This window comes from Hemicordylus capensis, chromosome 1 (genome assembly GCF_027244095.1).
Source record: "Hemicordylus capensis ecotype Gifberg chromosome 1, rHemCap1.1.pri, whole genome shotgun sequence".
NCBI classification, from domain to species: domain Eukaryota; kingdom Metazoa; phylum Chordata; class Lepidosauria; order Squamata; family Cordylidae; genus Hemicordylus; species Hemicordylus capensis.
This window is the reverse complement of record NC_069657.1, coordinates 85,619,550-85,636,345: the sequence shown is the minus strand read 5'-3', so window position 1 is coordinate 85,636,345 and position 16,796 is coordinate 85,619,550. Positions and strand designations below refer to the sequence as shown.

At 40.1% G+C, this 16,796-nt stretch overlaps 2 protein-coding genes across 8 annotated transcripts in view; one reads left to right on the top strand and one right to left on the bottom strand.

Moving 5' to 3' along the window:
• LARGE2 (LARGE xylosyl- and glucuronyltransferase 2) overlaps positions 1-10,201 on the top strand; it is a 96,044-nt gene extending 85,843 nt beyond the window's left edge. The window contains exon 14 of the mRNA XM_053285527.1: positions 9,058-10,201. Coding sequence (XP_053141502.1) covers positions 9,058-9,157 — 100 coding nt within the window. The 3' untranslated portion in view covers positions 9,158-10,201. The remainder of the gene's footprint in view (positions 1-9,057) is intronic.
• Positions 1-16,796, bottom strand: part of PHF21A (PHD finger protein 21A) — a 282,942-nt gene that overhangs the window by 16,213 nt on the left and 249,933 nt on the right. For 5 of the 7 annotated variants that reach the window (XM_053285531.1, XM_053285528.1, XM_053285529.1 and 2 more), the window contains 4 exons: positions 16,031-16,082; positions 14,759-14,838; positions 11,256-11,316; positions 5,517-5,680 (listed from right to left, as the gene is read on the bottom strand). In XM_053285531.1, the coding sequence (XP_053141506.1) occupies positions 5,517-5,680; positions 11,256-11,316; positions 14,759-14,838; positions 16,031-16,082 (357 nt within the window). Of the gene's footprint in view, positions 1-5,516; positions 5,681-5,729; positions 5,753-11,255; positions 11,317-14,758; positions 14,839-16,030; positions 16,083-16,796 lie in introns of all 7 variants that reach the window. The other 2 variants (XM_053285532.1, XM_053285534.1) reach the window with 1 other exon arrangement.

Genomic DNA, 16,796 nt, shown 5'->3' with positions numbered 1-16,796 from the left:
GCTGGAGAGGTCTATCTGCAGCTGCCACCGGCTCGTCTGGTGGCCACTCAGGGACGGGCCTTCTCCGCTGCTGCCCTGAGGCTTTGGAATGCACTCTCTAGTGAAATAAGAGCCTCCCCATCTCTGACAGCTTTAAAAAAGTCTTTAAAGACGCATCTCTTCATCCAGGCTTTTAATTAATATTGTTTTAATGGTTTTAATGCTGTTTTAAAGTATTCTTTAAAAAATTTTAAATTGTTGTAATGCGTTATTTTTTTCCATTTTTGACTTAACTGATGTTTTACTTTGTTTTTATTCTGTTGTGGACCACCCAGAGACGTGAGTTTTGGGCGGTATAAAAATGTTTTAAATATATAAAATTAAAATAAATCATCAGCCCGTTCTTGCTATCTCATGGAGACTGCAACAAGCTCATAGTTTGGAGGTTCTCCTGGATTCATCTCTGTTTATGGATGCAAAACTTACACCCAGAAACGTAAGGTTTGGGCAGTATAAAATATGTTAAATAAATAAATAAATAAATAAATAAATAAATAAGGTGAACACAATGGCCAGGAGCATCTTTCACCAACTGCATCTGGTGCACCAACTATGCTTCTTTCTGGAGAAGTCAGAATCAGACACAATAATTCATGCTCAGGACACCTCTAGGTTGGATTACTGTAACATATTCTAAGTGGAACTGCCCTTGAAGACAGTCGAGGAATATCCATTTGTTCAGGATGCTGCAGCCAGACTACTGTCTGCATTAGCAGGATGAACCATAGGCCAGCCTAATATGCATGGATCGGTTTCACTAGCTCTTAGTTTGTTTCCAGGCTCAACTCAAGGTGCTGGCTTTGGCAGCTAAAATTCTAAATGACTTAAGTCCAGGGAATCTCAGAAATTGCCTTCTCACATATGAATGTGCATGGAAACTTTGCCCAGCTTCTAAGGTCCTCCTTGCAATTCAACCATTGATGGAGATTTGTCTGATAGAAAGGGGGGGGGGGCTTTTTGACTGTGACACTCAGACTTTTTTGTACCTTTATTTGAAATATTTATATATTGCTTTAAAAAAAAACACACATTCTGAAAGCAGTTTTACACAGAAAATGCTACCCTCACAATCTAACACAACACACAAAAAGAGAGATACTGACTGACATCCTAATTCTGCACGTGCATAGCCAAAAGAAGAGTGTGTGCAGCAGATATGTGTGCAGCTGTTGCTGGTGTCTGTCTTATGTTTCTTTTGTAGATTGTGAGCCCTTTGGGGACAGGGAGCCATTTTATTTATTTTTCATTTTTCTATGTAAACCGTTTTGGGAACTTTTGTTGAAATGTGGTATATAAATATTCATCGTCGTAGTAGTGGTAGGTATGCTCCTGCTTCTGAAAGGCAAGGACTCACATTGGGAAGTGATTTTTGCCAATTTCCCCTTCCCTTGGAAGTTGTGCAATTCTCAGGGACACGCCTGTGCATTGCACAGAGAGCTTCTAGGAAAACGGGAGACTGGTGAAACCCCCCCACCCTCAGTGTGAGCATCTCCACTTCAGAAGCAGGAGCATATCAGCGGTTACCTCAAACCACGGTCCATGCACACCCCTACTGCTGGTCATTTTAATGTGATTTAATGGGTTTTACTGTTGTATTTTAACCTTGGGATAATTTTATGAAAGGCAGCATAGAATTCAAACAATAAATAAATGAAAAAGTCTCAGCCAGGCAAATGGAGGGGGCCTACCACTCTGATCTCACCCTCTGATGCAGCCAGGTGGAATGTTTTAATTGTATTTTATACTGGTTTTATCTGGATTGTTGTAGGCTGCCTTACGTCTGTTTTGAAGGAAAAGGTGGGATATATACTTTACTAAAAATAAATATAAAATCACAAAATGGCACAGATGTTGGGATAGTGCTAATTGTTTACCAATTATGTCATGTGTATTAATTGGTGCCTCTGACAACTGCAAACTACATTCCACGCAGCATTCAAAATCAGAGCAGATAAGCTGTATGGAAGTAGACCGACAACAATAATGTGATTTGTGTATCTGGGCTCTCTCTGTACCAGCACCATTACTTGGAGATAGACATCTGGTTCCTCTACAACAATTGAACAAGACCCTGCATATCAATAGTGCAAAATGATTGTTTGGAAAGGTACCTCTAGACTGAAGTTTTAGGCCCTCTTAACATTTGAGCATAAGCACAGTTCCATTTGGGTTCTACTTCCTTCCTACACAGCCTTTACTAAGAAATACAGAGAGAGCACTATTTCGCTTTAAATTATCATTTTAAATACTTAAGATTTCACGTGCATAACTCCTGCAATTTTTGGAAATAAAATGCTCTTGTTTGCAAAATGAAAGTTAATGAACCAAACTGATCCCCTTGGTGTAGCACGATGGATATTTTAATGGATATTTTAACTCCAGTCCAGTAATAGCCACACTCATTTCTGATGTATCTTAATTAATCTGGGCTTTTTATGGAAGAGAGGGATATCAGTGACCAGACCAGACCACAAAGTCAAAATACTGTTCTAAGAATCATTATGTTGTTAACAGCAAAGGCCTGGTTCATTGTGGCAACTTAACAGCCAGGTTTATTCCTTTTTTGCATTCCTATTTGATACCTTCCCCTTCCCTAATTATTCACTTTAGAAAGATGAATTCAGTTGACACAAAATTCATGACAAAACATTTTATTTCTTTTTATTCCTATTGCCACCTGCCACTGCCACTTCATGGCTACTATTTTTATTATCAAGTCATTGCTCAGAATGAGCAATACAGTGAAAAAAGGCTAAAAAGAAATTAAACAGAGAATGAGTGTGTGTGTGTGTATGTGTGTGTGTAATATATATATATATATATATATATATATATATATAGAGAGAGAGAGAGAGAGAGAGAGAGAGAGAGAGAGAGAGAGAGAGAGAGACTGATCGACTATGGACTGCACTGGCAACTTGCTACACCTGAGGTCCAGTCTCTGAAGCTCATTTCATACATATAGACGGATAACATGTATTGGAAAGGAAATGCTCCACTCTCGTTAAATAGAGCATTCAATACTCCTTGTCAACTTGATCACTGTCTAAAAACTTGCTTTGAATTATGCCAGATGTTTTCCATGGATTAACAAAGCATGCTAGTGGTCCTTTCTTTATTAGTAACAGTGCATTAAATGTCTGATGCTAGAGTACCAACTAGTGAAAAATACAATCACTCATAATAAACATCAGCTATGGTCAAAACTTTGTGATTCTGTGATAGTCAAAGCTTTAAACTTTCTGAGTCTATCAAAGCCAAGGCTTTATTCTGATGAAAACATCTTGCCTTTATTTTATTCCTAAGGTCAACTAGCAATCCTAACTTCTGAATTACCAGTCTCTTGAAGACCCATGGCATGCTTTGCTCCACAAATCTTTCACAACATATGAGTGTTGGGTTCTGTTTCTTTAACTTTTACTATTAAAGACAGTTTCATGTTAATTGTAGACTCAGCCCAGTAAAAAACATTCATGCCTGTCTTAAACACTTATGACTATTCAGGCTAGGTAAGAACTTTTTTTTCTGTTGCATTTTGTGATTGCAAAAAAGGCAAACAGAAAATACAACAAAGGCTAGCTTTCCCCTAGAGTGCTTTGAAGTTTTCTGCTGAAGTAGAGTCTAAACCTCTTGAGTGTTTCCATTCTGAGCAAATTCTTCACTGTCTGGTTCCTGTGGCAGTTGAAGAAGATTTTCAGAAGTTTACAGGATCAGACTTATCAAGTAGTATAAAAAGGATCCTCTGCAGAACAGCTTCAAACTAGGGAGGCTTCTTGAGGAAATGATGCATTCAGGTGACACAGACATGTTTTGGGAGTGTAAGATAACCATTCTAGAATGCTGAAAGATAATCTGGAGTTACTCCATAACTGATAACCCAGAACATTACCAAAAACATGAACCACAAAGAGCAATTGAAATGGCAATGAGCAAAAGCCCACAATCCTATTTTTGTTTTTTTTTAAGAACAAATTTTCTAAAGCTATACTGAAGTCCTGGAGTCTCAAATGTTGTATAGCAATATCTTTTGGCAATTTGAAAGATTCCATCAACAGTCACCAGAGAATGGATGAATATGGCTCTCAATACAAAAGCTCATGTAGGAACTAGCATTGTATGCGCAAAGGCAAGTTTCACACATGTGAGGGAGGAGAGGCAATTTTTGCTGATCTACCCTTCCCTCTGCTGCCCCCAATACCCTCTGAAATATAAACCCTGAAGGGTTAGGTGACCCTTCAAGGACATATTTTTAGGGAACAGAGGCAGCAGGGAAAAGGTGTGTGTGTTGGGGGGGGAGGAAATCTTCCCTCCCCACCTGCACATGCAAACAATTCTTACATGTGTGCCATGTGAGCTAGTGAACACACACCGTGGTCCAGAACCTACAAGGAATACTGCATGTTATTGTTTAGCTTTTGTATTATCCAATGGTGCAAAAAATATATATTGACGTAGCTGTTGATTTGGCGGTTCTTTGCTCCTGACACAACAAGGCTACAGACACATAAATTATAAGTTAGAGCAATCCTCAAGCTGCTTTTTTCATGAATGAAAAGTACAGTCCCTCAACTCAGCAGCATAAAAAGCACAATGGAGGCACATTTGCCTCCCATTAGAACATCAACTTAAGTTACAAATGTCTGTTTGCATGTGCAAGTGTGCTGATTAGTTGGATCCCACAACAGCAATGGAGCTATTTAAGATGAGGAAACAAAAGGCACAGAGAAGTGATGTGACGTGACCAAAGTCATGAGCCAAGAATTTCCAATTCCCAGTTCTGTTGGGAGAAGGGTGGATTTTCTTCCCCTTTAAGTAATTAAAATCTACCGGAACACAGATTGTACTGTAGGTCAGTGGAGGGTTAGACTCAGAAACATCTTGTGGTAAATGGGCAGTGTAGGCAGCTCCCTAGGGCAACTGGATGATGCTATATCACATAAACTATTACTTTGTTCCAAGCAGCTACATATGCAGAAATCTACAGAAGGCCAGGAACTGCCAGGTGCTGGTGAAGACAATCACTCGCTTAGGTTCCAATGATCCTCTGATCAACTATCTTAAGTAATTTAACAGGCCCCATCCTCCTTGATTGATTCATTAGTTAAAGACTTAATATTTCCATAAGACAGGATCCATTCTCCTCCTCTACATTGATGACATACAAGCACTGAATTTGTTATTTCACTGAATCACCCTTCCTGTGCATCGGGGATGGTGGGCGGGGGGAGACAGACATATCTAGAACATCCCAACATGTTATGTGGATGCTACTGTACCAGTTACAAAATATCTCTAGCTTTCAGGACAGGGGACAGCAAGTACAAGAAGCAGAAGTGCGGGGACCTGAAGGAGGATGCTCATTTGGGTGCAGTTTACCAGAACAGTAGTGTATTTTAGGAAACAAATTCTGAAGCCTCAGCATGGCTAGTTCTGCATGGTCTCTTCAAACAGCAAATCTTTCAGTGAGAATTACTTACGTCTGTGGAGCTGGGGCTGGGCAGGGACACAGGCTGAACAGTTGCAGGGAAAGTAAATGTGGTCTCTGTCTTTTCATTTTCAGGGGAATCAGGATGGCTGGACAGAGGGGATGTGGGGGTCAGAGCCCCAAACCCCAGCACCGTGTTGTATTTAGGTGGACGACCTACACATTAACAAAAGGGAACAAAAAAGGGGGAAATAATCTTACATACCTTTGGCCAGTGCTCCTCATTGGCTAGCATGGAAAAGGAAGTGATGTAGTACAGAGAGGAAGTTAGTGCAATAGTCACAAGTGAAAGAAAGCCAAGCAAAGATTTTAAAGTTATTTTTAAGACACAAACAAGAAGCAACTGCACAAGAAAGGCATGTATAACAAGAGAGAAAATATAGCTCTTCAGAAGGTCAAAGGACACTGCCCTGATATACCTATAATTTTAACTCCCCAACACCTAAAACAAAAACAAAACCCCACAGGAAAAGATGCCATGATACTGTTTGATTTATCCAGATATAGCCACTACACACTATCTTACAGATATGGCCAACATGATGAGCAGCCTGGCGATGTCATGTTGTGCAAAGGAGCTTCCACTGAAAACAATGGAATTTCTGTTGTCCTAGTGCAGGTGCACATTTCTAAGCCATTGGACAACCCCAGTATCTCTTGCACAAACCCAATGGACTACATTTTCTGTGTGCAGCAACCCCAGTAGAACGGAAATGCCAACATTAGGTTGCACATTGTGTTGGCCAATTACAGAAAGCACCCATAAAAACCAGATCTTTTTCCTAAGTTTCTCCTTGAGATTTGACCATTTGAAGCATCTTTTGGAGACTATACAAATGTTTTCAATTGAGAAGGAATTGAAGGACTGGGGCAATTTGGGGATTATTTTAATATTATGTAATATTTAAATATAATTAAACCAGTAATAACCTTAAATCTAAAGTGAAACATAAATTTAAATACCTCCTGTTTGCTAAGAAAAGGCCACAAAGTCACAAGTGCCAGACAAAACTATGGCCAAACCCCAGAGTGCCACCTAATTCTATATTAGTACATGTATCTGTGCAGTAGCCTAGATGGAAAGGGAGCCTCACAGAGCAAATCTGCAAGTATAAAGTTCAGAATCCCCCTGACTGCCGTTATACAGGTGAAACTCGAAAAATTAGAATATCGTGCAAAAGTTCATTAATTTCAGTAATGCAAATTAAAAGGTGAAACTGATATATGAGATAGATGCATTACATGCAAAGCGAGATAAGTCAAGCCTTAATTTGTTATAATTGTGATGATCATGGCGTACAGCTCATGAGAACCCCAAATCCACAATCCCAGAAAATTAGAATATTACATGAAACCAATAAAACAAGGATTGTCAATAGAACAATATCGGACCTCTGAAAAGTATAAGCATGCATATGTATTCAGTACATGGTTTGGGCCTCTTTTGCAGCAATTACTGCCTCAATGCGGCGTGGCATGGATGCTATCAGCCGGTGGCACTGCTGAGGTGTTATGGAAGACCAGGATGCTTCAACAGCGGCCTTCAGCTCTTCTGCATTGTTTGGTCTCATGTCTCTCATCCTTCTCTTGGCAATGCCCCATAGATTCTCTATGGGGTTCAGGTCAGGCGAGTTTGCTGGCCAATCAAGCACAGTAATCCCATGGTCATTGAACCAGGTTTTGGTACTTTTGGCAGTGTGGGCAGGTGCCAAGTCCTGCTGGAAAATGAAGTCAGCATCCCCATACAGCTCATCTGCGGAAGGAAGCATGAAGTGCTCCAAAATCTCCTGATAGATGGCTGCGTTGACCTTGGACTTAATGAAGCACAGTGGACCAACACCAGCAGATGGCATGGCTCCCCAAATCAACACAGACTGTGGAAACTTCACACTGGACTTCGAGCATCTTGCATTGTGTGCCTCTCCATTCTTCCTCCAGACTCTGGGTCCTTGGTTTCCAAATGAGATGCAAAAGTTGCTCTCATCAGAAAAGAGGACTTTGGACCACTGAGCAACAGACCAGTTCTTTTTTTCTTGAGCCCAGGTAAGACGCTTCTGACGTTGTTTGTTGTTCAGGAGCGGCTTGACAAGAGGAATACGACATTTGAAGCCCATGTCCAGGATCCGTCTGTGTGTGGTGGCTCTTGACGCACTAACTCCAGCCTCAGTCCACTCCTTATGAAAGTCCCCAACACTTTTGAATGGCCTTTTCCTGACAATCCTCTCCAGGCTGCGGTCATCCCTGCTGCTTGTGCACCTTTTTCTTCCACACTTTTTCCTTCCACATAACTTTCTATTGATGTGCTTTGATACAGCACTTTGGGAACATCCAACTTCTTTTGCAATTACCCTTTGAGGCTTTCCCTCCTTATGGAGGGTGTCAATGATGGTATTCTGCACAACTGTCAAGTCAGCAGTCTTTCCCATGATTGTGATTCCTAATGAACCAGACTGAGAGACCATTTAAAGGCTCAGGAACCCTTTGCAGGTGTTATGGATTGATTAGCTGATTGGAGTGGGACACCTGGAGCCTAGACTGTTGAACCTTTTCACAATATTCTAATTTTCTGGGATTGTGGATTTGTGGTTCTCATGAGCTGTATGCCATGATCATCACAATTATAACAAATTAAGGCTTGACTTATCTCGCTTTGCATGTAATGCGTCTATCTCATATATCAGTTTCACCTTTTAATTTGCATTACTGAAATTAATGAACTTTTGCACAATATTCTAATTTTTCGAGTTTCACCTGTATCTCACAATTAAATGTGCTAACTGAAGTCACAACACTACAGAACACACCAATAATTGTACTTTAAGTTGCTACTATGATGACTGATGAGAGGTATATGCACAGAGGAAAAAATCATAAAAATATTTTAGTCAGAAAGAACTAGAGATTAAAAAAAACAAAAAACCAGACAAAAGGTACAAATTAAACACTCAAAGGAAACATTGTTCTTTGTAAATAGCACCTAAATAGATATGCTGGAAAGTGGCACTGAAGGCCAATGGCTGGTTTGTTTAGGGACAGAATGCTAACACAGCAGTGCAAAAAACCCAGCATGCCAAATGCTTCCCTATTTTGCTTGTCAGAATCAAGTTCTTCAAGGAAATAAAGGATAATTTGGTTTCCTGGCCAAACACTGAGACCTGAATTGATCAGTACCAGTTATAGTAACACTTTGGGGTACAGGGAAAGCCTGCTCAATGTGATTTATGATTAGATCATCACCTAATTTGCAGCATGCCAAAAGCTGCCAAGACTAAAAGATTTTCAGTCACTATCATCATAGGCGAGACTCAAATCATCAATATATGTAATACAATCCAGTGAAACTGCAGAGCTACCTAATCACTCACATGAACTTATGTGCATGTGTGTACACTCACTCTGCTTTATACACAATGCCTAAAGTTCATCATACCACATTTGAAATATGAATTGTTTTTTTAGAATCCCGTTATACAGATTATACATCATGATCTGTGAAACACTTCACTGACTTGGTCATTTGTTTTTTTGCACAGCAATTACAGGAGCAGAACAGAAGAAATGTTAGGAAGCATTCCGGAAAGTCAAGGCAAGATATGCACTCAGTGCTCATCTCAGCTATTCACCATTACATGAAGTCCTTGAACAGCCTTGAGATTGTTTTAATGAATGGCGATATACAAATTTAACAATAAAGTAAAAAGAAGTCAGGAGAAATGAATCAGAGCCAAACTCAATCTACTATGCAACTGGCTGGCTCGAAGACCATAGCAACCACAGCAGCAGACCAGATCAACAGTGTCTTGTCTCATATACAACATATAAATGCTTGAGGATGTTTTAGGAGCACAAGTATTAATGGTGCAGGACATATCTGATTCCCGGCCATCAACATCCATTCCCAGGCAATCAAAGATTTAGAGACACCTAAAGCATCAGGATCTAACTAACCCTCTTTTGAACACAGCTATACTGATTATCATCTTTACGTACAGTGGGCTTTTGTCAAACTCCAAAATTATAAATCATCTGGTTCTTGGAGGGTAGAAAACATGTAGTGGTTCAAGATGAAATCAGAGGAAAGAAACCTTCTCTACTCAAAACAAAATGTTTTGGGTATCACATTTCTCTCAAAATTAACACAAATCCAAATACAACTCAATATATTTTCCTGTAATAATAGGTTCACATTTCCCATCACATTTTGTCCATCGATGAAGCCACATAGTTTAGATAACTGAAGATGTTGTTCCATGGATTAACTCTGCCCTATGTTCTGCTTTGCCTGTCTTCTGTTTTGATTTGTAGAATTTCTAAAATTTACTTCAGAATGGGCTCTTGTGCAGTTTGCCACAGTATTCTGGAAGGTCCTCCCTCCCCTTTACAGGTTATTTATTTATGTACATTTCTATGCCACTAAACATTTGGTTCCCAGGCAGTGCACAAAATAAATTACAATAAAACTAAAATTTAAACATTTAAAACCAGCAACTTTAAAACAGAATTAAAATTTAAAAATTGAACAATTAAGTACAGCCTAATGCCTGGAAAAACAAAGATGTGTTCAGGGTTCTCCTGAAGGCAGGCAAGGAAGCCAGACCCTGCCTTTTGCTAGATGAGATGTACACCAGTGTATATGCACCTTGGTGAAATCACAGTGGAAAAATAAATCAAATATGACCATGACATTGCATCAATATTCATTTTAGCACAATTTTGTTTACCAATGTAGACATATTCTTATGTAGCTGCAAACTGGTTATGGTGGGAGGAGGGGAAGATGTGAACTGAAAACTGGCCAGCTGTGCATATTCAGAAGTGGTCAGAACAAAGTCTGGAATCAACACAAAAACATGGAGGCTCACTAATGCATCAGTGCGGCTTTGCAATCAAGTTCAATTAATTCAGAGCCTCAGAATCTGGAAAGAAATCTGGATGGGGCAAATTTTGCAAGCATCCTTAGTTGCCGCTCTATTTCATTCATGTTCAAGTAACTCCAGAGAAGGGTTGCCATATTCTGGCTTTCCAAATCCAAACACCTAATTTGCATATTATGTAAATTGGCTTGAAAATAATTTTTGAGCAGAATAGTGACTGCATGTTTTGCTCCACAACTCCACTTCTACAAGGGCTAGAGCTTAGCTTGTTTTTGTTTTGTTTAAAATGAAAGCTGAAATCCAGGCGAATCTGGGTGGGCTAGGCAATCTGGGTGAGATGCTTAAAATCTGGGTGAAACTCAGAGTTTCGGGGGACATGGCAACTCTGTTCCAGAGTAATCTGGATGTTTCTTAATTGTGCAGAGAATAATTTCATAAACATGGAGGAGTTCATGAAAACCAAATGTATCTCAGTGGTCCTCCTTACCTACTATATTTGCCCAAGAGAACCTTTCATAACAAAAGCTACATCACCTTTCTAGGAAGCTGTGCAAAAAAGGACCTCAGACTTAGAGCCCAGTCACCATACCGACATTTCTCTCCTAGTCTCATTGTATGCTTAAGCCTAGCAGTCATCCTACCTAGCCTAATTCCGTTTTCACACAGGAACATCCCCCTTTTATATCCTTAGCTATTCCTAGCCAGGTCTAAAGCCTACCTACAGAGGATTCTATAAAATCAGCTAACCTATAATGCATATAGGTTATGCATTAACTTATAACCTATGATGCTCTCATGGGTCTTATTTCAATCCAAAATAAAGGAGAAGGCACATCGAGCAAATATGAGGAACTCACCTCGTTTACGTGTCCCAGGATGCATTGTGCTGTTCAGGTATGTGACTGCACTCTTCTTGCGCTTAACAAAAGAAAGGAACAAAGTAGTTAAATATTTTGGCAAGTGAATTCTTCAGCATAACACTACATATAAATTAGTAATTTTTAGGCCTGTTCTTGGGAGAAAATGTTGGATCCAATCTAACACGATCTGATAGTAAAATGGTTCGATTCAGTGCCATGCCCCTTCCGAGACTGTTATATAGTGTTGGAATGCCATATCGTGTTTCCCATTGATCCCACAGGATTCAATGGGAAAAATAATTTAAAAAAATTAATAACTCCAGAATGACTGAGCAGAACGTTCTCAGACTTCTCGTGCTGGTAGTACATTGTGATAGCATTATGTGTGTGGTGTTTGATGAAAAATCGTCCACTGGTTTATTTTTAATTCCTTAAAAATTTTTTAATTAAGAAGTGCCACAACTGCTTTATTTTATGACTGAACATTACAAAACATGCAGAAATTGGTGCCCCCACTCTGACCATTAAGTATGCCACATTCAGAGGAAATTGCTCCTTGTCTTCATATGCAAGGAGTATCCCTGCACCCCCATTTTGGCCACCCTATGATATAACTTCCAAAGGCTAGGCAGAAAGTTCCCAAGCTTCTCATGGTGGTAGTATATGGTGATAATATTATATATGTGACCTTTGAAGGAGAATGCCCACTGCCTATTTTTAATTACTTTTTAAAAAGGTTTTAAAGTTAAATAGGTTTTTGTCTGCTTTGTTTTTTTCTAGAAACTTACAAAACATGGAACTGAAGCTCCTACTCTGACCTTAAGCATGCCTTTTTCAACCCACTGGAAAAGTGATGCATTATTAACCTCTAACCACTTATAACATCTAGCTCTTGCTGTGACCCTAGTGTCATATCATGTGAGATGTCCACAAAGCAAAGGGCGGAGAAGGGCAGATGAGCAAGGAGCATAAAGGAATCTTTGTCCATCCCCAGAAACACTGTGATTGGAAGGCAGCAGACTCACACCATTTACATGATGAATTGCTAATGAACAGCTTGAACTGTCACTCCAAAAATCTTTCCTCTTCTCCCCTGCACCTTCCAAAAAAGGTATTTTGCTTTGGCAACATTGTTTTACTTGGAGAAGTCCTTAAAAATGCACTATTAAAATCTGACAATTCAAACATGAATTCCAACAAACTGAAAGCCTATTCCAATATTTCAGACACAACAGATGCTAAGTACAGTAGCATCAGCTTAATTCAGACATATTCCCATATAGCCAATGTCGGATCTTACAGCACTGTAAAATCCAACACTACGCACAGCCCTATTAACTTTATATAAAAATATCCAGTCATAAAATTACAGAGGGGCGGGAGGCTGGCCCCCGCAACGCAGCTTTTATGATACTCTGTCTAGATAATGTTTTAGCAGGCTACAAGGGGTGATATGATTTGGCCACTTTACCTCTGCTCATGGAGCCCTAATGCCACCTTCCCGCCTGGATCTCTCCGCCTGTGGTGTAGTGGTTAGAGTGCTGGACTAGGACCGAGGAGACCCGAGTTCAAATCCCCATTCAGCCATGAGACTTGCTGGGTGACTCTGGGCCAGTCACTTCTCTCTCAGCCTAACCTATTTCACAGGGTTGTTGTGAGGAGAAACCTAACTATGTACACCACTCTGGGCTCCTTAAAGGAAGAGTGGGAAATAAAAAATGTGTGTGTGTGTGTGTGTGTGTGTGTATGGTGTTCCGCTCTGCATTGCCTCGTTTACTCAGTCTATCCACTCACAGTCCCTCCTCAGGAAGGAACTCACTGTAGTCAGCTGGCAGCCTGCCTGCCTGTCCTGATCTTCCCATGTACTTGGTTTAGTCAGATACTTCCTCCAGTCAATGAGAGTCTCCTGCCATATCCCAAAGGTCCTAACCATCTTAGAATCAGTATCTGCTTGGCTAAGGGAACTTTTCAGGCAAGTGGAATAGCCTCATGAGATGCTTATATACTTGCCTTATATCTGGAGCAATGTTAGGATCCAAAAGAACCTTGGCCCCAAGGTGAATACATTCTTGAACTCCAGCAAGGGGAAAGAGCAAGAGAGGGTTGGAGCGGGAGTCCAGCACAAATGGCCACCAGGGACCACACAGTAGAGAGCGGGATTCTATCTCTTTGGGCTGGAGGTCCTGCTTGGGGCAGGGGCACAACTTCTGCTGCAAAAGAAATGCTTAGGCCTAGTCGACCTCTTTGCTGCTATTTGAGAGCCCAGAACGGAGGACATGAAAACAAAGAACAAATTCCCAAAAAAACCCATTTGGAAATAATGGAGGGGCACAAAAGATTCCTGCCCAGAACAAGACCAGATCTCTGTTAATGGCATCTTTGTCATAGTGCGGAGACCGACTGGTGCAGATGTTCCAATTTTTCAGAGAAGTCTGATCTGGGAAAGGAATAATTCACTGTGCACCACGGCCATCCTGTGCCATGGACTCTAGATCTCAGTTCATACACCCTCCCTGTGGCTTCTTTGTGGGGCTAGCTCAGCACTAGGAAGCATTTCCCTTCTGCACCCCATTAGACACAAGCAGAGTGAGAACAACACAGGAAAGGGTTATTGCTGCAGGGCTTTTGGTGACAGTCACCAAAAAACAAAGCTCAGAGGAACACAGGCTTAATACTCTAATTTGAGTGCAGTTTAATGGGGGTAGGAGATTGTTGCTCTTGGCACATTAAATGTCTTCCTACTATTTTCCATGATCAACTGCTTTGATAAATTTGCATACAGAACTGAAAGTGTGGGTTATGAGAGCCAGTGGGAAGGGGTAAAACTGGTGCAGGTTGAGGGTGTGTGGTTTATACATTTCATTAAAGGCATCTCTAACTTTCTACCCATAATTCAAGCACTGGAAATATCTGGACATTATTTCAGCATGTGCTTTTTCTCAGATTGTGCATAGTATATCCAGATATTTTCAGTCCTTGAATCATGGAGGGAAAGTTAGACTTTAGTGCTTAAATAGTTGCTTTACTTAAATTAATTTTAATGGGACTAAGGCATGTTTATAACTTCATTTGGATTGTACCAACTATCTATTCTGCTCCTGAATATAACTCTGCAGGAAAGAGAGTCTTTCACATCAATACTGCTATCTGGGCATTCACAAGAGGCTGCTGAAGCTGATCTGTTAGTAATGAGAGGATAATTTTATTTATTTATTTTTATTTAACATAGTTCTATATCGCCCAAACTCACGTCTCTGGGTGGTTTGCAACAGATTTAATTTCATACAAAATCTGTAAATTTTCCAAAGAAGAAGATGAGGCAAGGAAAAAGGAGAGGATGGATAAAGCAGGAATAACATTTTATTTACTGTTGTGGCTAATTCTGCTGTACTGTTCTTCTCAAGCTACAACAGCCTCCTGCTTAGCAAGGTTGCTGATATCTTTCCAGGTGTGCAAAATATAAGCACTAAGCAAAAGTCATTTCAGGAAGAGAGTGATACCTCAGGCTCAAAAACAGCTCCGCTGTACACTGGATTTGCTGTCGTTCTTCGTTTCCTCTCTTGTCTCTTACTTTGTATTTCTTGAGGGGAAAAGCAATTAAGTTAGACATAAATGCATTTAAAAAGCACACGATGACCACATTATGAAGTATGAGCAAGCTGGGATGAAGAACTACTATTTCTCAGTATATTCCACGCAAAGTTAATGCTGAAGAAATATTTATATATTATATTAAATGGCTTGAAAATAAATAGGAAAAGTAAGCATGTTACCAGATTAGCTTAAGAAAGAACTGTCTATTCCCCTAAAGCAAGGAGAGCTCCCAGCTGATATTTTTATCTGCCATGTTCTGAGTCACACAAACTTACCATTGGCAATTCAGTCCAAAATAAGCTACTGAGTTTCAGGCTCTACATATATACTGATCCATATTAATTAAGGCAAAAAGCAATACAATCAGAAGTCAGCAATCAAAGAGGTGTGTGAACATTTATTTACTCCACTTATATCCTGCCTTGCTTCATGAAATGAGCCTCTGGCAGGTTAAACCAAAAGATTAATAACTCAAAACAGAGACAGCACAACTGTAAAAGGTGAAATATTTGTACAATCTAAAGAAAAACCAGAACACTTATGAAATGTTACACTTTGACATATGGAAAAGAACATACTCCATGCAGAAGTATTTGAAACACTGGCTGACATCCAGAGCAGCAAGCACGTTAAGAATTCAGCAACTTAAGAACCTTTCCTTTTTCTTTTCTTGTTAAGAGCAAAAAGAGGTTGCTCTAAACTCAGCCACAGTCTTCCCGAGCAGCAGAGGACATGTGCAGGGGTAGTGATTTTCACTGCTCTCCCCTCCCTTCATAAGTGCTCTCTGCCTTGTTCCTGAGGGCTGTGCAACATATTTCAGGGCATATTCCTGGAAGGCAAAGAGTACCTAAGGAGGGCAGGGGAGATCAGCGACAATAGTTTTCCTTCCCCTTGTGTGCTCCGTTGCGCAGGAAGACTGTCTGCTGAGTCATCTGAACACTGCTCTGGATATCAGTCCATAAGTCCAGAATTCAGAAATAAATGAATGCAGCTCAGCTCTCCACATATTTACTTGAAAGTAAGCCTCACTATGTCGAATTGAGCTTATTCCTAGTAAGCGAGCATAAGATTGCTACCTTTGCACACTGACTTGGGAGTGAGCTGAGCCCTATTTAACTCAGTGGAACTGACATTTGGGTAGACATAGATGGGATTACACTGCATATTGTTTATCCTACCTTCTAGATGGTCATGTGTAACCAGTCCAAGAGACACCATGAAGGCAAGTTTCTATATGAGAAAAAGAGAGAAAACTCAATCCACTCACAATTAGAAGAGGAAAAAGTTCATTTTGAGGTGACATAGTAACTAACTCATTAATAGAAATTGTATTAATTTGTAGTTCTTCGACAACATTTTACACATGTACACCTTGCAAGTACTTATTCTTGCTTATCCTTTGTACAAACAGCAAGCCCTAACTTGGCACCTCTTCACACAGCAATCTTATTTGCAGTAGCTATTGGCATTATCTGTAGTGAACACATAAAGTGTAGACAAAAAGAATAGACATATCTGTATCTCCAAGAACCCCAATTAGGCCAGGAATTGTAGAAGCATGTACAGATGTATTTTAAAGATGGTATACACAAGTGTGTGTTCTCCACAGTTTATGTGCTTGTTGTAACGTAGACAAACACAGGGGTACATGCAGTAAACACATTTGCCATGCAAACTGTAAAACTGCTCTTATTCTGTAGCTTTTGGAAACCGAAGCCCAGATTACCAAAGTTAGGTTTGCAACTGGTTAAATTTGAAAAGCAATGCTTTACGGCTGCTGCTTCTTCTTCTTCTCTTCTGTTCTCTATCCTTTCAGCATAGATGGCTGTAGAGGTTAGTTGAAAATGTGATTGCCAAGAGGGCTGTAATCACCTTTCAAAAATCAGAAGCTATGAAACTAGGATTCTAGAAGCTTGTATAGAACACAAAAGCAACCCAGGGCTT